Here is a 27271-nt window from a genome sequence, read left to right as displayed (position 1 = left end):
ACGACTTGAGGAACATGCATAACAAGTCAGTTTTACCCCAGGGCGAATGGCGTAAAAACAAATACCCCCCCAATAATAGAAATGCATTTTTTTTTTTTTCAATTTCACCACAATTTTTTTTATGCTTTTGCAGTGTTTTATGCAAACATTCAGCCTGTCATTGCAAAGTACAATTAGTGACGCAAAAAATAAGGGCTCATGTGGGTTTCTAGGTGGAAAAATGCAAGTGCTATGGCCTTTTAAACACAAGGAGGAAAAACCGAAAAGGCAATAGGCCCCGTCCTTAAGGGATTAAACACGTAGAGGAAAAAATGAAAGCGCAAAAACAAAATTTAGCCCGGTCCAGAAGGGGGTTAAAGGCTATATTGTGGGGGGGGGGGGGGGCGTGGTCTGGCTATGGCGGCGTGAGGACGCATGTGAGCAGAGCTCCCGCCGCCAGGAGAGAACAGAAGCAGATTGCCCGTTTCCCTCATCCCTTCTCCCGACCCTATGAGGGGGAAAAGAGCCACGGCATTGCCCGGTACACGCCGCACCCGATCGCAGCCCCGGCAGAGCAGCCTGGACGGCTTTGTGAGCTCCGGAGTACGGAACAGCAGTGCGGCCCACACAGACTCAGAGCCTGAGCTGGAGAGCGGACGGGCCGCACACCTCACCGGGACTCCACATAAACCGCAGAGGGGACAGAGACTCCCGAGGTCAGTACCTGCAGCTGCCGCAGCTGAGCTGGAGTCCTCGGTAACCTCCCGGTCTCCCCAGGCCACAACTCCTGCTGCCGACTCGGGCCGCACACAGATCGGCACTGCCGCGGGGTCACGTGACGCGGCTGGTGCGGCGCCATCTTCCCCACACACGGCTCTGCCTCCCCACACCTCCCCTGACATGGCACAAGGTGCTGCTCCCTCTCCTGACATGTCTTCCCCTCCCTGGGACTGGCAAGCTCACATGAAGCTTCTCCCCACTAGAGCTGAAATGGAGGACTTTGTCCAAAGACTGGAGAGATCCTATAAACAGGAGCTAAGCTCCATAAAGGCATCTATCCAAATGAGTGGAGGAATTGTCCGCTGATCAAAAATTGCTAGCTACTAAAGTGTCTGGAGTTACTAATAGAGTTGAGGCACATGAACAACACATTGCCCACCTATATCGTTTACATGACGACAACGAAAACAGGAGCCGCAGGAATAACATTAGGGTCAGGGGGCTACCTGAAGCTACCAAATCGCCTGATCTTATTCCCACTCTTCAAGGGATTTTCAGCTCTATATTGCAACGGCCTGTCTCTGATGATTTCGAAATCGATAGGGCACATAGAGCTCTGGGCCCTGTGAGCAGTGACCCCAACAGACCGAGGGACGTGATCTGTAGGCTTCACTACTATGCCGTAAAAGAGGAGATCATGCGTAAAGCCAGGGGGAGCGATACAGTGGACTTTGATGGAGCCTCCTTAACGTTGTTACAAGATCTGTCGAGACATACTTTACTCCAAAGACGGGCTTTGAGGCCTTTGCTGGAACTGCTCCGGGAGAAAGATATGCCGTACATGTGGGGATTTCCATTTCATCTAGTGGTGCGTCACAATGGCCGACCACATGTGTTGAAAGATGAGTTGCCAGCTTTTTTGTCCGCACTGCAACTCCCCTCAGTTAGACTGCCGGAGTGGTCTCTTATTCCTAATCTACCTGACAGAAGGGCCCCGCTTCCACCTAATGCCCCTGAAGTGGATGAAGACGGCTGAATGCCATTGTTTCTCATCAGGTGCCCTACTGTTTCCGAGGGGCGCTTCTGCTGGACGTTTGAAGTTGGCTATTCCTCTTTGCAATATTGCTCGTTTTTTTTCGATCCAGTGGACGGTTCCAGGTTTTCACTATACGTTGACTACCCTGCTTCTATGTAACACATTGTGGAACACTTCTCAATTTTTGTTTGCCTCCCTAAGATCTCATTGTGCTCTGTTTTCATGATTATACATTCTCATTGTTTGGGACGTTCTGATATGACTAGTGCAGGCAGACGGGGTGGTTCTAACTGGGGATGGGAATGGAGTGGATAATGGAACCATCATGGGGGCGAGTGACGGAGGTATATTTGTGTGGCTCACGGGGGGGGAGGGGGAGTTATTTGGGCTGATTTAAGTTGTCAACAGATTTTGCTCTCCTTGCGGGGGACTCTATCACTGATAGGGTCAGCTCGTACCTACTTAGGGTTAGCGCCTTTGGCGCGGGTGTGCTATTTACTTACCTGTGGAGCCTAGGTCTCTACAGTTCAGGGAGTCCGCCTGTGATTCCCTGTTTTTTTCTTTGTTTGTGTCTTCCTCTTCTTTTCTCTTCTCTCTTCCTTTTTCTTCTTGGGTCTCTCCCTCCGCTCGATTGAGGTGGTTTAAGGTTGATGCTCTGATGTCTTTGCTTACTCTGAAAACTGCGTCTCTGAATGTCAGGGGTTTCAATGATCCCTCCAAGAGATCTAGAGTTCTTTACTCTATGCATAAACAGCATGTCCATGTCCTTTTGTTACAGGAGACGCACTTCCGCACCGACCACCTGCCTCGGCTTCAGTCGCGCCACTACCCTCATTGGGTGCACAGCACGAATCCGGAGTCCAAGGCTAAAGGGGTGTCCATCGCCTTACATAGATCTCTGCAACATGCCCTCCTTGATACACTAGTGGACAAAAATGGCAGGTATGCCTTCCTTAAGGTGAGAATTGCCTCCTCTTTATTTACCATTGGCAACGTGTATCTCCCGAATGCAGATCAGGGTAGGGTCCTGAGAGACATCCTACTGGAAATAGATAGCTTTGTAGAAGGCATCTTGGTGTTGGGGGGAGACCTAAACATGACTATGGAACCGACGATGGATACGTCCTCTGGGCGCTCCACAGTCCCAAAGTCCTCTCGGACTCTGGCCAAGACGGTACTGCATGCACATGGCTTGGTGGATGTATGGAGGGTGTTACACCCTACGGATAGGGACTTCACCTACTTTTCCCCTGCGCATGCATCCTATAGTAGAATAGACATGCTTTTTGTGTCACAGCACGCACTGATGTTCAACCCATGTGCCACGATTGGAACGCGCTTATGGTCAGATCATGATCCTGTGTTTCTTACCATGGGCATTCCGGATGGAATACCTAGGGAATGGACTTGGCGTCTTAACGAGTCGCTACTCCAAGATTTAGTGTGTAAACAAGCTATTGAAACTGCCATTTCCGATTTCCTCGTGGTGCATGGCGAGGACAACACGTCGCTTCCTATGCAGTGGGAGGCCCTAAAATGTGTAGTGAGAGGAATCCTTATCCAGCAAGGGTCTAGACTTAAAAAGGAAAAGTGTGCTAAATTGCAAAAGTTGCTCGCAGAGCTAAGGACGCTATCCTCCACCCACAAACGCACGCGGTCGACAGACGCGTTGGATAGAATGACGATGGTGAGGGAACAGATCAAGACATTAATTCAGAAGATCGAATCGGTCCGTAAGACACAATTCCGTAGCTATCTCTATGCTCAGGCCAACAAGTGTGAGAGGGCACTGGCTAGATATATCCATCCCCGCACTGCCCCTACCTACATCTCTCATGTAAATGATTCTACTGGAACCGCGCAGCATAATCCTAAATTAATTGTAAAAGCTTTTCAGAATTACTATAGCTCTTTATATTCCCTTAAAGGTCATTATGATGACGCCCCACCACAAGCATATAAGGACAAATTGAGCACGTATATGCGGGCAATGGCGCTACCCACAATAGATGAGGAAACGAGGGTGAGCCTGGACGAACCCTTCTCGGAGGGGGAGATAGGTGCCGCGATAGCAGCGTCTAAAACGGGAAAGAGCCCGGGCCCTGACGGGTTTAAAATTGCTTTCTACAAAGCTTTCAAGGATCACCTGCTCCCCTTTCTGACAAGAGTGTTTAATACAATTTCCCCCTCGGTTCAGTTTCCCAAACAATCACTAGAGGCCCACGTGGTGGTCCTGCCCAACCCTGGGAAGGACCCAGCTTATTGCTGCAGTTATAGGCCCATTTCGCTGATCAATTGCGATGTCAAGTTCTATTCAAAAGTTCTGGCGACTAGGCTAAACCCAATCATACCACAAGTGATACATCTAGATCAGGTGGGTTTTGTCCCGGGCAGGGAGGCACGGGATAACACCCTGCGTACCCTTTCCCTGATTGCCCATACCCATGCAGCGCACATTCAGGCCTGTTTGTTGTCGGTGGACGCGGAGAAGGCCTTCGACAGGGTCCACTGGCGATTTTTAGAGGAAGCTTTGTTACAGCTGGGCCTGAGCAATGCATTTGTTCAGAAGGTTATGGCCCTCTATTCAGCACCTTCTGCAAGAGTCAGAGCCAACGGGATCCTGTCGGAGGCCTTCTACATACGGAACGAGACAGTCCACTCTCCCCCCTCTTGTACATTTTGACCATGGAGCATTTAGCAATAGCGCTACGCCAGAACACGAATGTGCAGGGCATACGGATTGGGCAGGACCATCACAAACTGGCATTATACGCGGATGACCTCCTGCTTTATGTCACCTCCCCGCACACCTCTCTGCCAGTGGTTTTGAAGGAATTCGAAACCTTCGGCAGATTGAGTAATTTTAAAGCAAATTTAGCTAAGACAGAAGGTCTCAACATTTCCCTTCCAGAGAACGATCTATCCAGGCTCAAACGCAACTTTAGCTTTCGCTGGCAATCAGAGAGCATTACATACCTGGGCATCCAGGTGCCAAGCAAACTTGAACTCTTATTTTCTCTCAATTACCTCCCATTGCATAGGAAGACGATGAATAACCTACAGGCATACCACAGGAAGTTCTTGTCCTGGTTCGGAAGGATGTGTGTTTTGAAAATGGATATCCTCCCCAGATTTCTCTATGTCTTTCAGACGGTGCCCATCTGTGTACCAGCCACCTTTTTCAAATCACTGCAGAGAGCGTTTTCTAAATACATTTGGGGAGGTAGCAGGGCGAGAATCAACAACAAGACCTTGACCAAACCGAAGGGGATGGGGGGAGTTGGCCTTCCCGACCTTAAAATTTACCATGAGGCTGCTGTGCTGGCCAGGATAGTGGACTGGACCCACAAAGGCTCATCTAAACAATGGGTGTCAGTGGAATCGTCGTTGGCCCCTAGAGATTTGGCCACTTCTCCCTGGTTACTACCGCGACATAGGGAGCCCCTGTCCCCATGGCCATTTTTGGTGAAGCATACCTTATGCATCTGGGACAATTGGGTCAGGAAACATCATATTTCCTCTTGCCCGGGATTGATGACACCTCTCTTTCAAAATCCGGCCTTCGGACCGGGGCAAAACTCACAGTCCTTTTTAGTGTGGCAGAAGGAAACCTCTCCCCGCCTACGCAATGCATTAGTGAACAGTTGCTTTCCATCTATGCAGGCGCTGAAAGACGCTCACCCCGACATGACTCTCTCGTGGTTTCAGTATTTGCAATTACAATCCTTTTTGCAATTCGCTCCTGTGAGTGCATCTCTACGCCTTCCATTGACGGATTTCGATAAGTGGATCTTGGAATCGAGTGGGGGGCCTAGGACACTATCGAGACTTTACTCTCTTTTGATGTCTCTGTGCAATGCTGGTCGAGCCCCGTACCTCGACCACTGGGAGAGAGATCTGGGGACTTCCTTCTCGGATGAGGAGGTTCTGAAAATATGCACTTTTACTCATGGGATGTCCATGGCCTCCCACTCGAAGGAAAAAAACTACAAGATTGTTTCGAGATGGTATAGATGCCCGTCTCTGCTAAACAAGATGTATCCAGAATCTTCTGATAGGTGTTGGAGGTGCACTCGGGAGGAGGGTACATTACTGCATGTGTGGTGGGGTTGCCCGGGTATTAGACCTTTTTGGGATGGGGTGCTGAGGATTTATGAGACATTCTCGGGGAAACACGTTGCCAATATGCCTCGCATTACACTCCTTTCTCTCCTACCTGGCACACTGGCCACCCACAAGAAGGGCATGTTGAGACATTTTCTAACTGCTGCAAGGACTGTAATACCCAGACATTGGAAATCGGTGACTGCCCCCTCATTGATGGAGTGGTTCGCCGCTTTGTCTGAGATTCGTCGCGCTGAGGAGATGGTTGCGGAGGCAGGTAGCCGGTCAGACGCTTTCAAGGTGACATGGACAGCTTGGATACTGCACAGCGAAGAGCCCAGTTTTTCCGACACGTTACGCTAAAGTGGGACGGGGCTATCGATGTGCTTGGTGCGTACCTCAATTGAGCCCTCTATTCTTTGTCTGCTTTCTTTTTCACTTCTTTCATCTTTTCTCTATTTCCCCCTTTTTTTTTTTTTTTTTCCTTATACGTACACTAACGAATATAAAGTGGTTTGACATAATATCTTAGGACGTTAACATGTTATGGAAAATGCATTATTATGGTTTAAATGTGCGCAACTCTGTTGTTTTCGCATCATAAGGTGTTGTGGGATCGCCTTCTGAGTCATTGCTGTGACATTAACAGTATGGCATTGTACGGATGCTTATGTGATCTCATGTATCTGCTGGTCCACCTGTTCTGTACTACTTTTTTCTTGAAAAATTAATAAAAATGAGAGTAAACTTAAAGGCTATATTGTGATTTGGTTAATGAGCTTGAAAATGGCCGTGAGAGACGGTTAAACCAGGGCTGTGGAGTCGGAGTCGTGGAGTCAGAGTCGGAGCCCATTTTGGTGGAGTCGGAGTCAGAATAAAATAGACCGACTCCGACTCCCAAAATATATAATAAATTGGTGCCGTTAGTTCATTGCAGTATGTGCTGAATATATTTTCATAAGAATTTGTGAAAATAATAAAATGTCCTGTAAAGGTCTGCTCTATTATATAAGGATCTAGGCTCTTAACTGAAATGAATGTGTGCTGCACCTTATGCACATGCTCAGTAGTGAAGATTCTTGCTACAGATCAGAGGAAAAGGTACTGGGAAGGAATAGCTGCACTCATCACAGATCTGCTAGAGAAAACAGGTACAAATTAGAGAAAACAAGTACAATTAAACTGATGAATGAGAATAAGGAAGGTGAACAACAGTTAGAAGAAAACTTAAGATTTTAAGATGGAATGCCAAAGTCCTGATCTTGTAACTGAGGAACGGACAGATATTTCTACAGAACAACAGCAACATGATACTCTAGAATTAGATCTTGCTGAAGCTGCTTCAAAATTCTGTCATATTTATCACATGCACTGTGCTGTGCACACACTGCAGCTGGCGATCAGAGACAGTCTGCAAGAGGGACATGCTGGAACTCTGATTGGCAAGGTGAGGCAATTGGCTATTGCTGCCCGAACCCCTAAAATTGAGACGTGCTGGGAAAGGGGCAATTGTAGATCAAGCCACTCCATGGGGCAGTACCTGTTTGATGATTGAGCGATTGGTTGAGCTTAAACTCTTTCTTGTGGACATGGCCAACCCTCAGATAACATTAAGTCAAGGTCAATGGACACAGGTGGCTGAATAAAAGGAACTGCTTCAACACCCATTCACAGTGACTAAAAAATTGCAAGCTGAGGATTTAACTCCTGGAACTTTCATAAAGGAGTGGAAGAACTTGCTTTTTAGCCTGTCCCAGAGAGGAGGCTTAATCGCAGATGGCATTGCGGCTTCAATGAGAATGTTTATGTGGACCCAAGTCATCGTATATTGCTGGATGAACAACAGATTACGAAAGGAAAAGAAGCTCTGACTGAGGTAGCAGTTAGGATGAATGGGCTACAGGACTGCCAAGAGGAAGAGGAATTGAGTCTTGCCAGTGCTGCTGCCATATCTTCAGCCTCATCAGATGAAGAGTTTAACTTTGAAAAGTATTTGGATGACATGGAGCAGGCAAAGCGTTGCCGCAGGGAAAAAAAAAATTACACTCCCACAGAAAACAGACTGACTGTATTTCAGCAAAATTTTTCACTTGCTCTCAAAGAAGTAGAAGAGTTCAACCGATCATCAAAACTGACTGTGCACGAGGCAATTCCTTTATACCCCCAGATTTTTAGAGATGTTGTCCATGTGGTCACCGCTTTGCCACCAACCCAAGTTAGTGTAGAGAGGCTGTTCTCTAGCCCTAAAATAATCTATGAAAGAGGATCTATTGGAGGCAATACTTTTTCTCAGAACAAATTCATAGACTCCATGGTATTCAGGACGTTGTTGTTGAAAACTGTTTTTTTCCCCACTTACTGCAGCGTTTTGCATATTTGCAATTTAATAAAGTTTTTTGTGTTCTAATGTATCCAATAAATATATTTTATGTTCTACCTAAATCTACCTTAAACATGCGCCATGTATGAGGGAGTCGGAGTCAGGAGTTGGAGTCGGGGTTAGGGGAAATTGAAGAGTCAGAGTCGGAGTCGGGACTTTGGTTTACCGACTCCACAGCCATTTTAGTCATCAAACTCTTTAAAGACTTTGAATATTGCTTTCTCTTCATACATTTTTTTTTATTAAAGTTTTCTTAAAATAAATATAAGAACAGGGTACATATTGTGCTTATTTTAACCCTTTAAGGACGGAGCCAGTTTTCATTTTTGTGCTTTTGTTTTTTTCCTCCTCATGTTTAAAAGACCACTGCGTTGCATACTTTCCCCTACAGACCCACATGAGCCCTTATTTTGTGCGACAACAATTATACTTTGCAAATACAGACTTAATTTTTCTTTATAAAATATGCTGGGAGACCAGAAAAAAATATATGTGTAGTGAAATTGGAAAAAAAGGTGCAATTCCTTATTTTGAGGGGTTATGTGTTTATGCTGTTCACCCTGTGATAAAACTGACATGTTATCTATGTTTCTTAAGTCAGTACGATTACAACGATATGTAACTTGTATAACTTTTATATTATTTTATGGCTTTTAAAAAATTAAAACTTTTTTTAAAAAAATGTGTTTAAAACTGCTCTATTCCCATCTTATAACGCTTTTATTGTTTGGTCTATGGGGCTGTGTGAGGTGTCATTTTTTGCGTGCATTTTGAGTGCATTGGACGTCCGTCCTCCCATTGACTTCAATGCATTGCCATTGCTATCAGTTAAATGTGGCAAAAACAGACGTTTTGTAACGGCCGTTGTTTTCCGTTGCGTGAACCTAGCCTTAGGCTATGTTCACACAGTGTTTTTTCAGCTCCATTTAAAATGACGTCCGTTATTTTGAGTCTAAAATAACAGACGTTATTTAGCAGCCTGGCCTCCCCTTATTATTTTAGTTTGGGGTTACTAATTACCCTTTGGTTGTGGCTTAACTTAACAGTCCATTGAATTTAATAGTAAAAACAGAGAAAGAACAGTGACAAAAGAAGAACTGTGTGTGAGTAACTAATAAAAAAAAGTCCGCTGAGTCCGCTGTTTGCAAAAGACATCTGAAAATAATGTTCATGTTCATTATTTTGACGTCCACTGCAAAACATTCGTTTTTCAATGCATTGTGTGCATTGGACGTCCGTCTTCCCATTGACTCCAATGCATTGCCATTGCAGTCAGTTAAATTGTGGCAAAAATGGACGTTTTTTTAAATAGCAAAATCGGACGTTTTTTTTCTACATTTTTGACGTTGTGTGAACATAGCCTTATACTGGTCTGCAGCAGACCAGATACACAAATTTCCGAGCTGGGATCAGCATCAAAGCTGACAGCTGCATTTAAATAGTTAATTAGCCAGGAGCGGAGATCGGCCGCGACGGCTAATACCCGCGGTCCCCAGCTGCACATAGCAATCGGGGACCACGGGCTGCAGAGAGGGCTCACCCCAGGAGCTGTCTCTGCCTACCCTTAACAGCTGCATGACGGGTATACCCATCACGTGTTTTAAAGAGGTTAGAAACTAAGAGATACTAAAGATACTGCAAAGAACAAGAATTTTTGGAATGCTAAGAATGAAAAATTTTAAACTGAAATGTAAAAGAATGGGTCCCAAAAAACATGAACATAGTCCGTAGAATTATCCAAATATGAAATATAATCACATAGTAAAATCCTTTGTATCCATATAATAAAGTGACCTGACAGCTTATTATATTATATTAAAGAAAAGACAACTGTCAGGACCAGAGATGAGCGAACCTGGAGCATGTTTGAGTTCATCCGAACCCGAGCATTCGGCATTTGATTAGCGGTGGCTGCTGAAGTTGGATAAAGCCCTAAGGCTATGTAGAAAACATGGATATAGTCATTGGCTGTATCCATGTTTTCCAGACAACCTTAGAGCTTTATCCAAGTTCAGCAGCCCCAGCTAATCAAATGCCGAACTATCGGGTTTGGATGAACTGGAGCATGCTCGAGGTTCGCTCATCTCTAGTCAGGACTCTATGGGCAATGTACAGATGCAATAAGAGGAAACTTTACCTTCACCCAGAATGTCTTCATACAAATCCTCTTCAACCTTAGTTTCTTTTTCCTTAGTATTTTTAATCAAAGTGACTTTAATCAAAGTCTTTTCACCCAAAGTCTCTTCACCCGAAATTTCTTGACTCAAAGTCTCTTCACTTGGATTGGAATATGTATTGACCGTGTAATCATATATAACGCCATGACTGCCGTATGAGATATCTACAATGATAATGAGACACCAGAAACAACAAGAGAACATTTTATCCCTTACACAGCACAGTGGATGTGTGAGTACAGGACACAATGGGATGGGTGAGTACAGGACACAATGGGATTGGTGAGTACAGGAGGTCTCTACCAGCAGTAAACGTAAAAAATGCTTATTACCAGTGATCACATAAAGATCTATATAGTCAGATTCCTACAGTTTTTTTTTTTTAAACCCCACTTAGTATACGTAACATCTTCTACATAACCACAGTTTATATCTGTCTATGGGAAATGTATTTCACATGAACAGAACTGACAAAAGTTTTAGAATATCGAGTTATGTCTGACCTCGAAATCTGATATCATCACATAAACTTGCAGTAAAGAGTGATATAAATCAAGTGTTGATATATGTTCAAAATCTTATGCAAGGCAGATGTGAGACATAGGGGGAGATTTATTAAACTGGTGTAGAGTAGAATTGTCTTAGTTGCCCCTAGCAACCAATCAGGTTCCACTTTTCATTCCTCACAGACTCTTTAGAAAATGAAAGGTGGAATCTGATTGGTTGCTAGGGGCAACTGAGCCGGTTTCACTTTCCACCATGTTTGATAAATCTTCCCCTATGTGTATTGGACAGCCATCATTCCATTGACTTCAATTATAATTCGGTAATAAGAGACGTAGTAAAAAAAAAAATATATCTCTCTCTTTTGGTATGGTACTTTATTTTGATGGTACTATGTACTATGCCCCATGCAACGACCCCACCACCACCTTCCTCCTAAGTTTCTAAGTCAATAGCATCTGTGTAATCCAAGTGACTAACCACTTAGGCTATGTTCACACAATGTATATTTTCGTAAAAACCACGGCCGTTGTACAACGGACGGGATTATTATGAGAAAATACGTTACCTTGCCTTCTATGGGATCTCGGCAGGAGGCGTATACGCATGGTATACACTCCGGTCGGGAGTGCGCCACAAACAACTGACATGTCAGTTTCTGAGTCTGCTATTCATTGAATAGCGGCCGTAGAAAACCATGTCAGTGCACACTGTGGAGCGAGCGGCTCCGGCTGCTCGTTTCATAGCGTGCTGTGGGAAGTTCTGATGCGGACGCACACGGATGCGCCCGCATCAGAACTCTGGGGCCATAAAGATCATCCGGCCGGGATGATCTTTTCAGAGATCGGCCGTTCTGTAACCCGGCCGGGTCACGGAACTGTGAGTCTCTTACTGTGTGTGAACATAGCCTTAGACTTAATTAATTCTTTCTTACATTCATTAATTCATTCATTTACTCATGTTCACACATTGCTTTTTTTATTTCCTTTATTTATTTTACATATAAAAATATAGGCACAAATGCATTTTCCAAAAAATAGAATCTCCACAGGAAGCTTCATTAAAATATAAATATTTCAAACGCATTTTATTTCCTTGTTTCCAAACATATTCACCTTGTAAACTAAGAAGTTTAAGTCTCTGTGGGAAGTATGGACAGGAAAGTATTATTGTATTACTCTTCTGTGTTGCTGCCAGTTAAGCAGTAATTTGTCTTATTGTACTGTGCCTTTAAGGAAATTTTACAAGTAAGGTTGCAGCTGTTTAATTCTAAGCTGCACACTGTAGTTCCTCGCAATACACCTGCCCCTACACCAACTTTAAATAGGCATGTGTCGACTAGTATCCATGGAGGGCACATACCATTCGGGCACCGTGACAAGAGCTGAAGAGGTAACCACCTGCCCTAGCTAATACCACCTGGCTGCCCTGGGCTACCACATACGCCTCTGGGTGCTGAGACTGTTTCTAGTGCACTGAGCAAGCTAATTTGTAGAGATAAGTAAATCACTCAGAAATTTGTTTTGTGAAGTTTGCAAATATTTGCGTAAATTGGCAAATATTCGCAAATCGCATACAAACGAAACTCAATAAAACAGGCAAACTACAGTAGCTACAATAGTGAGAAAATGTCATTTTTTTATTATGTCAACCAGCCTGTCAATCATTCAATTTCCAATATGGACAGCAGTGGATCTCGGTGGATCAGCAGTGTAATATAAATTTTCTACCCGGGAAGAAGTGGACATTAGTTAAAGGGGTTGGCCACTTTATAGTAAAATTGCTCAGCGTACAGTATTAATAAGTGAAGTCACTGTATATACTGACAGCAGCTCCCTGTGTACCTCATAGAGCTAACATCAGACTCCCCTCCTCCAAGCTGAGCTGCCCTGCTCTGTGGTGTTTTGGTCCATAAGATTGCTGACATGGAGGAGCATGTGACCATGCCCCGCCCCCAGTGTCCACCACACAGCCTGTATATGTCTATGGAGAACACAGTGGACAGGGCATGGTCACATGCTCCTCCATGTCAGCCATTTTGTGGACTGAAGCAAAACAGAGCAGGGCACCCCAGCCTGGTGAAGGGGAATCTGATATTAGCTCTATGAGGTAAACAGGGAGCTGCCGTCAGTATATACATTGAGCACACTTACTAATACTTTGTACTGACCTATTTTACTATAAAGTGGCCAACCCCTTTAATGAGTAGAGATGAGCGAACCTCGAGCATGCTCGAGTCGATCCGAACCCGAACTTTCGGCATTTGATTAGCGGTGGCTGCTGAACTTGGATAAAGCCCTAAGGCTATGTGGAAAACATGGATATAGTCATTGGCTGTATCAAAGTTTTCCAGACAACCTTAGAGCTTTATCCAAGTTCAGCAGCCACCGCTAATCAAATGCCGAACGTTCGGGTTCGAATCGACTCGAACCCGAACCCGGTTCGCCCATCTCTATTAATGAGTGGCATAAAATAACACTTTCTCCCAGGACAGCAGTGGACATTGGTGGACATCAAATCAGAGTTTCTGGGGGGAGTGCTCGGTGCTAGGCTCACCATGATCTCTTTTACTGACGATCCTGGCAAGTGGAATTGGCTCTGAGACACCACAGGAGAGGGGGCAGAAGAAACATCCTGACCTTGCCATGAAATGGTGGTGGCACCACTTCGGGATGACCCTTCAGTTGTCTCCGGAAGTGTCTACCGCCTGCCATGGAGCTTGAACTTTGAAGGATCCAGTCTACAATTCCAGCCTTGCTGGTGTTCAACTGCCCATTAGGTGTAAATGATAGCTTAAACCTTCCTCTGAAAGGTTGGGTTCATATTGAGGAATTCTCATGGATAATGTCTGCGGAATTCCGCTGTCCGTCCGCGCGCCTTTCCGCCAGCTTCATAGACACCATTCTATGGGCCAGCGTATTCCGCTATCCACCGAAAGAAGTGACATGTCCTCCTTCCCTCTCTGCTCCCTCCCTTCCTGGACCCTTTTCCTCCCCCCCCCTTTTCTTTCTTCCTTCAAGAGCAGCCGCCCTTCAAGTGGACAATTCGCCCTTCGAGTGGATGATTTCAGCATGGACTTTGTGGTTATGTAATTTTTTTTGTAGAGGATTTTTCTATTCTTCCCTGTTTGTACTAATTGTTTGATTTGTTTATTTCTCTATGACTGTCAAAAAATAAAAACAATTTTACAGGAAAAAAAAAAAAAATAGCCACTTATATTATTTTTCAGTGAAAATATTCTATATTTGTGAACATAATATTAGTATGAACATCACATCCTGATGTCAGAACCGGACAAATATACAGAGATAAGTGGTAAAACACAAGGCACTGCTTATTTCTTGTAGCAAAGCACTGCAAATCACAGATCAGGTTTGCTGACAGTTTCTTCAGTGACAATAACCGACTTACAGCACACGCTCCCTGTTCTCTTGCTTTACTAAGATTTTTTCCCCCCAATATATACAATGTATATTATACAGTTATACAGGTCTCAGCTGTATGGAACTTCATAATAAACGCTTCAGATGCTGTAAGAAAGAGCTTTAGGCTGGGTTCACATACATCAAGTGGTCCGGCTCCATCATTTTACCAGAAATTGATGACAACTGATGGCAAAAATTCATTTGCTGTCATCAGTTTTCCTATCCTTTTTTATTACCCATCAGTTGTTAGACATCACAGAAGGAACAATGCTGGAATCCTGCTTACAAATTCATTTAAACTGTTCCATTGAATTGAATGGGATCAGTTCATAAATCAGTTTCCCGCCGGCACTTTGCTACTGCGCCGGAAGAAAACATATCCCAACAGCCTGATATATGGGAAGGGGGCCTTTGTGGCAACTGGTATGTGTTTTGTAGGAATATGCCCACCAACACTATCAATTATAAACAATGTTAGCCGTCCAACTCTTTCAAGACTTTAAATAATGCTTTCTCTACATACATTTTTTATTAAAGTTTTTTTGTTTGTTTGTTTGTTTGTTTTTGTTTACTTTTGTTTTTGTTGTTTTCCCTCAGCTTCTCATAGCGTGGAAGGGGAGGGGGGGGCGTTAGGGTTGATAACACGAAGTATTAAAAAATAAGTAATTCCAACAAGAAACAACTCAGCACTTAACCCCACAACCGCATTCGGGCACTGTCTTGGTAAGTGAACACTCACTGCCCCCGGACTTGTACTACTGGTGGTGCTCAACTTGCATAGTCCCATATAGAAACAACTTCTCCAAGATAATAGACGTGGCACTCACCATGTAGCAAATAATCTTTAAACTTTATTTCATCACCAACACAGGTAACATGGAGTGGCTAAAACAAAATAGGCGACAGATGTTTCGCCACATCACATGCTTTTTCGCAGCCCTGACCTCATCATGTATTCTTACCCTTATATACTGAACACAGCATCACCATAATTTACATATTAAAAACAGATCACCCGTGAACATAAAAAAGATAATTATACAAAAGATCATATTTGCATAATACAACGTAACTGGTAACATATAGTCCATTCTATTACCAACAGGTACCGTGTATGCCCGATCTATCATTTAGACCTAACGGGCCCAAAGCGTCCGATTTTAGTATTAATTCAGTCTCTTTTTGAAGTAACTTAAGTCCACGGTCTCCTCCATTTGGTGAATGCTTAATCTGAATAAGGCCCATTAAGCAAAGGTCTAAAATTTCTCCTTTATGTACACTCTGAACATGAGAGATTAGGCGAGGACATCCCTTTCCAGTGCTTAGCGAGCGGATATGTTCTGCAAAGCGTACGTGCATAGGGCAGATGGTTTTGCCTAAATAATAAAAACCGCACGTACAAATTATAGCATAAACTACATATTGCCTTTTACATGTAATGAAGTCTTTCACTTCCCATTTTAGACTTCCCAATTGCACATATTTCACATCATTTAGATATTCACAAAATTTACATCTTCAGCACTTATAGTTCCCTACTTCATTACTAAGTCTACCTAGCCACATGTTAGAACCTTTTTCAGCTTCAGAAAACCTTCCTCTTACAATCTTGTTGCGCAGATTTCTGCAATAGCGAAACAATATCAGGGGACGTTGTTCAGTTAACCCATGTAGGTCAGTGTCACTTTCAAGTAACCGCCAATGTTTCATTATGGCTGTCTTTATCACGGAGTCCATAGGCGTATGTCTAAAAGAAAAGGCAAATCTAGAGGTATTTTTATTATTAATTTTTTTCTCCTAACAGATTTTTACGAGGGATTATTCTGACTTTTTCTCTTGCCCTACTAATTATTGTTACTGGATAGCCACGCTCAACCAAACGTCTCTCCAATGCCGTTGCATGGCTCTCAAAAAGAGCATCACTATTGTTAATCCGGCGTAATCTAATAAATTGGCCATAGGGGACTGACTTCTTAACATGTCCAGGATGGTAACTATCATATTTCAACAATAAATTGTGTTCTCATATACTGTATGAAATCTTGAAAATCACTTTTAGTCCCAGTCCACACTATTAGCACGTCGTCTATATACCTGAGATATAATGCAATTTTAGGCCCGTTAGGTCTAAATGATAGATCGGGCATACACGGTACCTGTTGGTAATAGAATGGACTATATATTACCAGTTACGTTGTATTGTGCAAATATGATCTTTTGTATAATTATCTTTTTTATGTTCACGGGTGATCTGTTTTTAATATGTAAATTATGGTGACGCTATGTTCAGTTTATAAGGGTGAGAATATGTGATGAGGTCAGGGCTGCGAGAAAGCACATGACGTGTGAAACAGCTGTCGCCTATTTTGTTTTATCCACTCCATGTTACCTGTGTTGGTGATGAAATAAAGTTTAAAGATTATTTGCTACATGGTGAGTGCCACGTCTATTATCTTGGAGAAGTTATTAAAAAATAAGTTTTCTTAAAATAAAAATAAGCATAATAAGCAAAAATAATAATATAGCATTTATTTAAAAGTATAGATACTAAAGAAAGAAAAGTGATTTGTGACAAAGCTATTTTTTTTTAACTGAAATGTAAAAGAATGGGTCCCAGAAAATATGTACATAGTTCATAGAACTATCCAAATATAAAACATAATCCCATAGTAAAATCTTGTATTTCCATACAATAAGATGACCTGCGCAGGTTATATTATATTACAGAAAAGGTTATATTATATTACAGACAGCAATTGTCGGGACTCTATGTAACAAATGGATTAGTAGTGTACAGATAGAATAAGCGGGAACCTTACCTTCACCTAGACGGTCTTTATCTAAAGCCTTTTCAACCTTGGAATTTATAACGCCATGGCTGCTGTATAAGATATCTAGAATGATGATGAGACACCAGTAACAAGAGAACATTTTATCCCTTATACAGCTCAGTGGGATGGGTGAGTACAGGAGGTCTCTACCAGCAGTAAATGTGGGAAATGCTTATTACTAGTGGTCACATAAAGATCTGTATAGTCAGATTCCTGCACCCCACCCTCCCGATTTAGAATGCATAACATCTTCTACATAACCACAGATTTTATTTATCAATAGGAAACATCTTTTACATGAACAGAACTGACAAAAGTTTTATGTTCAGATTAGAAGAGTGAGTTATGTCTGACCTCAAAATCTGATATCACATAAATGTGCAGTAAAGAGTGATATAAATCAAGTGTTGACATACTGCCAAAATCTTATGCAAGGCAGATGTGAGACATAGAGGGAGATTTATCAAACTGGTGTAAAGTAGAATTGTCTTAGTTGCCCCTAGCAACCAATCAGATTCCACTTTTCATTCCTCACAGAAAAAAAAATGAAAAATGGAATCTGATTGGTTGCTAGAGGTTGCTACTGTCACTGATTGCAGAGCAGTCCTCTGTAGGCAGTTTATGTCTGAAATAAACATTCAGATATAGTATATTTCCAAGCCCAAATGTGTTAGAGCTGTGGTCTAGGAGTTAATTCAAATAAATTCAAATGAATCTTTCTCTCAAGTTTTGAGATGCTCGAAAGTACTCGATAAACGAGCACCGTGTTGTAGCAAGTTTCCTTCCTGTATGTTTCCTGGCTAAAAGTAGCCAATAAACATGCAGGGAAGAGGCTGGCACATCCTGCTATGCCACAGCCACGTCGGCTGTTGGCCTAGCAGTGATTAGTCAGTTGCATCAGGTGACCAGGGTGTTTATAGACCCAGGTCACCTGATGCTTGATTCACTTACATTCTGTTAGCTGATAGGGAGAGTTGCTGGAGCAGGTACAGAGCAGGTGTAGGGCTTAGTTTTAATAGGTAGGCGGCAAGCTAACAAACACCCAAAAGCCCTTTATAGGACTAGTAATCTTACTGTGACAGAAAAAAAAAAGTTCTTACATTGCAGTCGTATACTATGCTGCTGTTTGTGTTATTGGAGTACGCAGTAGGAGTACTAGTGTTAATCCAAAGCTATCCAAATTTTTTTTTATTGGGCATGATTGCTGGACATCTGACATACAGTATAGTATAGTATACCAGTATTAGGTGGTACAATCAGACTGATATTGAAATACCTACAACAACCTATCTCTCTCTCTCTCTCTCTCTCTCTCTAGCTGCCTATTAACATAAATCATATACTCCTACAAAAAGAAGGCCAGTTTTAACATTGTACATGTAAAAATTAACACATTTTAACAATTTCACATAATTAAAAAAAATACCAAATCATGAAGATAATTAAAACATGGGGGGAGATTTATCAAACATGGTGTAAAGTGAAACTTGCTCAGTTGCCCCTAGCAACCAATCAGATTCCACCTTTAATTCCTCACAGACTCTTTGAAAAATGAAAGGTGGAATCTTATTGGTTGCTAGGGGCAACTGAGCAAGTTTCACTTTACACCATGTTTGATAAATCTCCCCCATAGACATACACAGAAGAATGTAGAAAAAGATAGATAGATAGATAGATAGATAGATAGATAGATAGATAGATAGATAGATAGATAGATAGATAGATAGATAGATAGTGCAGTGAGTACTAATATTGTAGACTGAAAATTTTAGTATAAAGTAGCCAACCCCTTTTAGGGGGTAATAATGTTATAAACATATATTCCCCCTGTTATATATACACTGAATTAATGAAATATTTTCATTGAATACTTTGTTCTGTGCAAAGCTGAATGTGCTGACAACAAAATCACACAAAAATCATTAAGGGAAATCAAATTTATTAACCAATGGAGGCCTGGATTTGGAGTCCCACACAAAATTTAACCTCTTAAGGACATATGACGTTGTCCCGGAGGAACGATCTCCGTGTCTGCAGCCGGCCGGTGTCCGCTCCAAGATGACGCCGACCCCGGCTCTGCACTCGTTTGTTTTCTGCTGCAGCAGCCGAAAGCAAATGAGTGCCGATCTCATGGATCTTTGCTGTATAACTATACAGTAAAGATCTTAATGAGAGATCAAAGTGTATATACTAGAAGTCCCCTAGGGGGGCTTCTAGTATATGTGTAAAAAAAAAAAAAAAAAAAAAGTGTTGTTATTAGTAAAAAGCCCCCTCCCCTAATAAAAGTCTGAATCACCCCCCTTTTCCCATGTTTTGAATAAAAGTAAATAAATAAATAAACATGTTTGCTATCGCCGTGTGCGTAATCGCCTGAACTATTAATTAATCACATTCCTGATCTTGCACGGTAAACGGCGTCAGCGCAAAAAGATCCCAAAGTGCAAAATTGTGCATTTTTGGTCGCATCAAATCCAGAAAAAATGTAATAAAAAGTGATCAAAAAGTCGTATATGCGCAATTAAGGTACCGATAGAAAGCAAACATCATGGAGCAAAAAATTACTCCTGACACAGCCCCATAGACCAAAGGATAAAAGTGGTATAAGCCTGGGAATGGAGCGATTTTAAGGAATATGTATTTGTTAACAATGGTTTGAATTTTTTACAGGCCATTAGATACAAGAAAAGTTATACATGTTATATATCGTTGTAATCGTACGACTTACGGAACATGCATAACTTCAGTTTTACGACAGGGCGAATGGCGTAAAAACAAATACCCCCCAAATAAAAGAAATCTGTGTTTTTTTTTTTCAATTTTACCACACTTTGAATTTTTTTCTGGTTTCGCAGTGTACTTTATGCAAAAAATCAGCCTGTCATTGCAAAGTACAATTAGTGCCGCAAAAAATAAGGGCTCATGTGGGTTTCTAGGTGGAAAAATGCCAAGTGCTATGGCCTTTTAATTACAAGGAGGAAAAAACAAAAACGCAAAAACTAAAATTTGCCCCGTCCTTAAAGGGTTAAAGGGGTTATCCAGTGCTACAAAAGCATGGCCACTTTCTTTCAGAAACAACACGACTCTTGTCTCCAGTTCAGGTACGGTTTGCAATTAAGCTCTATTCACTTTAATGGAACTGAGCAGCAAAACCCAGCCCAAGCTGGAGACAAGAGTGGGGCTGTCTGTGGAAGAAAATGGCCATGTTGATGTAGTGCTGGATAACCCCTTTAAGTGGAAAAAAACACTAAAGGCTGATCCAACTTTGATGTAATGATTGTCTACTATTACACAAGATGATTATCGTCTGTAATAGCCTAATTGGAGAAATACACCCGATAATGGCTTCATGTAATAGGGCCTTTATGATATCTCAATGATAAAAAAAAACAATATTCAAATATTCTTACCTGTGCATATAATCCCAGCAGTATCCCAGGATGGACATTTACTATTTCCAAGTGCAGTTATGTTACAGTCCACCAGATGGTATTCTGTACCTGTACAATGGAATCTGTATGTGGTGGTTAAATTATATCGTCCAAAGTGGCCTCCATCTGGTACAGAAGCAGCAACTCACCATTACCGTCCATTGTCCATCATAAAACACATCCACTCTCCCAGAGCAGTCCTGACTGTCATTCACCAGCCTGTATTCTCTGTGGCCTGATGATAATTCATAATTCAATAATAATTCAACACTTCAGGGGACATTTATGTCCCCGCATCTCCGGCACTACAGGGATTTATGTAGAGGCGGACTGCCTCTACATAAATGCCGTGCGCTCCGGTGCGCACAGCTGAACACCTACGCCAGCTGAGGACTGGAGTAGGTTTTCGGCGTATCTTTTGGCGGAACAAATGGTGAATTGCGCGGACTCTGAGTCCGCACCCTCTGTTCCTCCCCCTTCACACACCCTCCCCGCCCCCCGGCGTACTCGTCGGAAAGTGCCGATTTGCGAATATTTTATTCGCAATTCGGCCATTTGCAAATAAAATAATGCGCAAATCGGCACTTTCCGCCGAAAATCATCCGTACGCCGGATGATACATGTCCCCCTTTACCTTTATTTCCCCCTTGTCCCCTGCCAATAGAGAGCAAATGAACAGGGATCAGGATGACACATCTGCCAGTCACATGGTCACACGCCACATTGTCATTGCAGGAAGAGATTGATGTGAAGCAGCACTACGGGGGACTTTCTCTAGTAGTAAATCCAAGGCAACTTTCAAATCCAAATTCAAACAAAATAACCTTTGTTCCTACCATGATGTTTCCATATACAACCTTTTTCGAGTAGAGACTGTAGTTTATGTAGCAGTCCTATTTATAACACACGGCAATAACAATCAAGTTATCAGTCATTAACAAATCCTTTTTCTTCTAGGGTCAGGTCGGTGTAGTTGTCTCCTAGGTGTGACAACTGACCTGCTCTATCACATCCTTGTCCTAGAGGTGTCTAGCATTCACCTGGGTTTTTACTGGGCATGATTGCTGAAATCAGATATTAAAAAGAAATCTGATTTGAATAGCGGGACACAAAGTGGCATTACTACTAAGTGGGGCGGTGCAAGGCAATAAGGGGCACCATTACTTAGTGGGCAAATTAATAGAGCAATGCTACTTCTAAGGCCTCGTTCACATGTCCGTGGACCCATAACTTATGGACAGCACTACAGATGTGAAACCATACTGTCTGCAAATGCATGGACCCATTTATAGGTGAATGTTGATTCTTGCAGTAATTGGCCCCCACTTACCCGTAACATCTATGGGCTTGTGAAAAGAGCCGTACAAATGAATGGGTCTGTAGTCAATCCTGCTTCTTTATTTGAAGGCTGGTGTCATACATAGTGTGAACCCAGCCTTAAAGTGTACCTGTCGTTATAACTTTCAAAATGTAAATGAACAGAAGATGTATATAAAGCAAGCTTGCAATATATATTCTTTTTTTTTTTAGGTATCATTAGTGATGAGCGAGTACTAAAATGCTCGGGAGCTCGTTATTCGAGATGAATGTTTCCCGATACTCGGGGCTCATTTCGAGTAACGAACCCATTGAAGTTAATGTGAAACTCGAGCATTTTTGCAGGGGACCCAAGCTCGGCACAGGGAAGGTTGTGTGAAAACCTGTCAACCTCAGAAAATGATGGAAACACCACGGAAATGGACAGGAAAAAGCAGGGGCAGCATGCATGTTTGCCTCTGAGGCTGTCTAATCGCACCTTTACGCCAAATTCTGGGCAACAGCATGGCAGTGATCACACAGTGAAGGATTAAAACAGAGTTTGCATATGAACCACCCCAAAATTAAGCCTGACACAGCATGGCAGTGAGAACAAAGGGAACCATGAAAACAGAGGCAGCATATGAACCACCCCAAAATTTAGCCTGACACAGCATGACAGTGAGAACAAAGGGAACCATTAAAACAAAAGGTAGCATATGAACCACCCAAAAATTTAGCCTGACACAGCATGGCTGTGAGAACACAGGGAACCATTAAAACAGAGGTAGCATATGAACCACCCCAAAAACTTAGCCTGACACCACGGAACACCATGGAACACCACGGAAATGGATAGGAAACAGCAGGGGCAGCATGCATGGATGCCTCTGAGGCTGCCTAATCGCACCATTACACCAAATTATGGGCAACAGCCTGGTGGTCAATCTCAAGACAATAGTACTGGCCCAGACCAAGATGGGCAAGGAACATGCGACCAAGGTCAAAGGCCTGGAGGTCACTTTGAAGATCAAAGGCCTTGGAGACTGTTCCCCTGCCAGTGCCTGACAAGCTGACTGCTCCGCTCCTCCCCCCTTAATAACTTGTATTTTTAAGTTACTAAACTGACATGGGCTGGGGCATGTTCTTGATTTTTTTTTTTTATCTGTATCATGTCACTCACCACTTCTCCACATCACTGATTTGATTTTAAATATGAATTTGAGTTTGAATTTGAGTTTGTATTTGAGTTTGAGTGGCTCAGTGGTTAGCACTGTAACCTTGCATCGCTGGGATCCAGGGTTCAAATCCCATCAAGGACAACATCTGCATAAAGTTTGTATGTTCTCTCCACGTGATCACGACACCCACTTGACTACCTTTGCAGTTGGAGTAATTGTCCCTGAATCATGTGACTCACCACTTCTCCCCACTGCGGATTTGCTTTTGAATTTGAGTGGCTCAGTGGTTAGCACTGTAACTTTGCAGCGCTGGGGTCCGGGGTTCAAATCCCATAAAGGACAACATCTGCATGAAGTTTGTATAATCTCTCTACGTGATCACGACACCCCGTTGACTTCTTTTGCAATTAGGGTAATTTTCCCTGTATCATGTGACTCACCACTTCTCCCCACCGCTGAATCGATTTTAAGTTTAATTTTGAATTGGAGCTTGAATTTGAGTGGCTCAGTGGTTAACAGTGTAATCTTGCTGCGCTGGGGTCCGGGGTTCAAATCCCACCAAGGACCACATCTGCATGGAGTTTGTATGTTCTCTCCACCTGATCATGACACCCCCTTGATTACTTTTGCAGTTGGGGTAATTTTCCCTGTATCATGTGACTCACCACTTCTCCCCACTGCTGATTTGATTTTGAGTTTGATTTTGAATTTGAGTTTGAATTTGGGTGGTTAAGTGGTTAGCACTGTAACCTTGCAACGCTGGGGTCTGGGGTTTAAATCACACCAAGGACAACATCTGCATGAAGTTTGTATGTTCTCTCCACGTGATCACCTGCTCACACTGCTGCGGTTTCAATAGCGGTGTACCCTGAGGCCCCCTAAGTTGCGAGAAGAAACTAGGGAGTGAATGTCTGCAGTGTGCTTTGAAAAATGAAATGGAACATAAAAAAAAAGACCATGAAGTGGCCTTTACCGGCCTTTAGATGAGGCAGGCATGGAACCTCCCAAAATTAGGCCTGACACAGCATGACAGTGAGGACACAGAGAACCATTAAAAGTGAGGTAGCAAGTTAGCCTCCCAAAAATTATGTAAGACACAGCATGGCAGTGAGGACAGAGTGACCAAGGTAGAAGCAGGAGCAGTGAGCCTCCCAACAATTATGCCAGACACAGCATGGCGGAACAAGAATTAGCTGTTGGCTGAGAATTGAAGGAGTAGGAGGAAGGGGAGGAGGAGAGGATATGAATCATCATGTTGAGCTGCTTTCCCCGGGTGGGCAGTTGATTTCAGGTAAATCCAGGTTTTGTTCAATTTTATAAACGTCAGCCTATCAACGATGTCAGTTGACAGGCGGGTGCACTTATCAGTGATGTGGTAAGTCACAACCAAGCTCACTGCTAATTGCCCTGTGTAACAGAGTGACACTATAGTGACACTATATACCTGCAGTTACCCCCAGATTTTATATGACAACCAACAAAAACTAGTGAGACCAGTATATTTTCTTATTTCTTCATTTCTTACTGCAGTTACATCCAAGCCCACTGCTAATTGCCCTGTGTCAGAGGGTGGCATATACTATATATCTGCAGTTACTCAAAGATTGTATACGTTGGTATGGTCAGCAAGGTACTCCCTCATCATCTTTCAGAAGGCCTCCCCCCTACTCTGTCTCGACTGGGGATGGGTAACATAGTCTTGCTGGGGTGCCATGAAACTGCAAAGGCCTTGGAGAGTGTTCCCCTGCCCCTTGACAAGCAGGGAGGTTTAAAACAGACACAGCAGCGGGATGGTGAGGCTGATGATGGCGGCATCACCGCTGACCATCTGTATTGACTCCTCAAAGGGGCCCAGTACCTGACAGATAGCAGACATCCACGTCCACTTCTCATTGTAGATTTGAGGAAGCTGACTGACCTGACAACCGGTTTTGCCGAGGTTGACATCTGGCATTCCAGGTGGAATTCCACTGCGTGGGCATGTGAACTACCCCAAAATTTTGCCTGACACAATGGCAGAGATAACACAGGGAACAATTAAATCAGAGGTAGCACTTCTGGTTCCGGCGGCGACATGGGAAGACGTACATAACAGCTCTCCTGTGCCCATCGGCCCCCGACCGACCGACTGACCTGCCGGAACCTGCAATTTGGGGTGCAAACTACTCGGAAGAGGTGTACCTTATCCCGGAGATCCCATATGGATGGCTACGTCCTGCGCAGCAGCATCACCGCCAGACCCTAGGAGGCAGACCCTCTCAGCGGGACCTGTTTGACAGCGAGACACAGGAACTGCAACACCCGCCTGCACCATTTGACTATTCCAGGACAGCGGCAGAGGTCTCTCTCAAACTAGTGCCTGACATACAGCATGCGGTGGAGGCAGCCCTGCAGACTACGATGGTGAAATTGCAGGTGGACCTGACAGCAACTAACAGTAAGGCAGAAGCAGTGGAGAAACGAGAGGGGGACATGCAGGCAACACATGTGAAGGTGGAGGACACTGTTGTCACATTGCGCAATGGAAATGTCCATTTATGGCAGAAGCTTGAGGACATTGAAAACCGCACGAGGCGCAACAATTTGCGCATAGTGGGCATGGCTGAATCCAATAAACCATCGCAATTGCACTACATATGTGAGAGAGAGCTAGGAAACATGTAGTTAGCGAGGTTTGGTGGGAAACCTCCTTTAAAGTAATGTATCATGCCTACTTTGGCTTTAACCTACCAGCCAATCCATTGTACCTTGACAGGATCTTACACTGTCTCAAGTGCAAAGTGCCAGCCACTGACTTTTGGCACAGTATATGTTCCTGCCCGTCTACACAGGCTTTTTGGCAAGAGGTGGTGACTTATGTGTCCTCCCACTGGAAACTCAAACTGCCTCTTGATTTTCCAGTGTGTCGACCCTGCGGTGGCTGAGGCTTTGGGTCTGTGTTCAGTGCCAGCTTTAGTGCATGTCATTTTGTTAATAGCCAAACACATTTTATTAAGTGAATGGCTGAAGCCAGCAGTGCCTACTGTGCCGATGCTAATTGATGATCTGAAACTATTTCTGGCATCTGATCGTTTAGAGGCTGAACGCAACACGGATAAGCATTTTCTACCTGGTACCTGAAGGCGGATATTAGTGGGACTTTAGGGAGGCTTCGGCTGCCTGAGAGGCGCACACTAGCAGAAGTGCGTTGAGCTGGATTGAATGACCTTTTGTCAAATGGGAGCTTTAGAGGGTAGGATGGAGTGGGCGTATGTGTAGGCCTCCCTCCTAAACATCCCTCTTCTTTCCTCATGCCATCCCCCCCTCCCCCCTCCCTTTTTTTCTTTTTTTTCCTTTCCTCTTTTTCTCTTTCTCTTTTTCTTTCTCTTTTCTCTACCTCTTATCTTTCTTTCTCTACTTTCTTGATCTGTTCTCAATGGATGCAGGTCTTTTGACCACTGTTGGTTGGCTCTGTGGCTACAAGTGTTTTATATTATGTCTATTGTTGGGTGTCTCCATTGAGACGTACATGTTGATTTTGTCCCATGGGAGTCTTGTATGGCCCCATGCTTCTCTATGGGTTGGAACTGCCGGTTTATGACTTTTTTGTGATGTATCAACTATAAAACAGAAAATGAGCGCTGTGACGCTTAGCTGGGTTATTTGAACTGCTTGTCTATGCTCAAATAAAAATGATATTAAAAAAAAACAGAGGTAGCATATGAACCATCCAAAAACTTGACTGACACCACGGAGATACAATAAATGACCAGACAGCCCTGCAAAATAGTCAAATTTGAATTCGACTATTAGTCAAATTGAAGTTGATTTGATTTTAAAATTGAAGTTTAAGATTAAAAAAAGCCATAAAGTGGCCTTTAACGAGCAGCTGACTACTGCTTTTGAAACAGCTAAAAAATAAAAGGATGGCAGAGGACACCCACAAGTTGACATCCACAGATAGTATGGTTTGAAAAGAACAACACAAGGATGCTAAATTAGGATCCACCATTTTCACTGTCTGTTCCTTTGAACGGTGGCGTGTATCTTGGAGATACAATAGATGACCTCACAGACCTTTGAAAATTTAAATTAAAGATTAAAAAAAAAAAGAACATAAAGTGTCCTTTACCGGCCTTTAGATGAGGCAGGCGTGGAACCTCCCCAGAAATTAGGCCTGACACAGTAGAGTACTGAGGGGCAGCCACCGCCATGAGGTTCCTAAAAGCCT

General features: G+C 43.2%; 1 protein-coding gene across 1 annotated transcript in view; it reads right to left on the bottom strand.

Annotated features, from left to right (window-relative positions):
* LOC138770482 (scavenger receptor cysteine-rich type 1 protein M130-like) overlaps positions 1-2498 on the bottom strand; it is a 62439-nt gene extending 59941 nt beyond the window's left edge. The window contains exon 1 of the mRNA XM_069949588.1: positions 2408-2498. Coding sequence (XP_069805689.1) covers positions 2408-2498 — 91 coding nt within the window. The remainder of the gene's footprint in view (positions 1-2407) is intronic.
* Positions 2499-27271: the final 24773 nt, after the last annotated feature.

The sequence above is a fragment of the Dendropsophus ebraccatus genome, chromosome 13 (assembly GCF_027789765.1).
Source record: "Dendropsophus ebraccatus isolate aDenEbr1 chromosome 13, aDenEbr1.pat, whole genome shotgun sequence".
NCBI classification, from domain to species: domain Eukaryota; kingdom Metazoa; phylum Chordata; class Amphibia; order Anura; family Hylidae; genus Dendropsophus; species Dendropsophus ebraccatus.
Note: the sequence above shows the minus strand (reverse complement) of the source record. Positions and strands in the feature narration are given on the sequence as shown.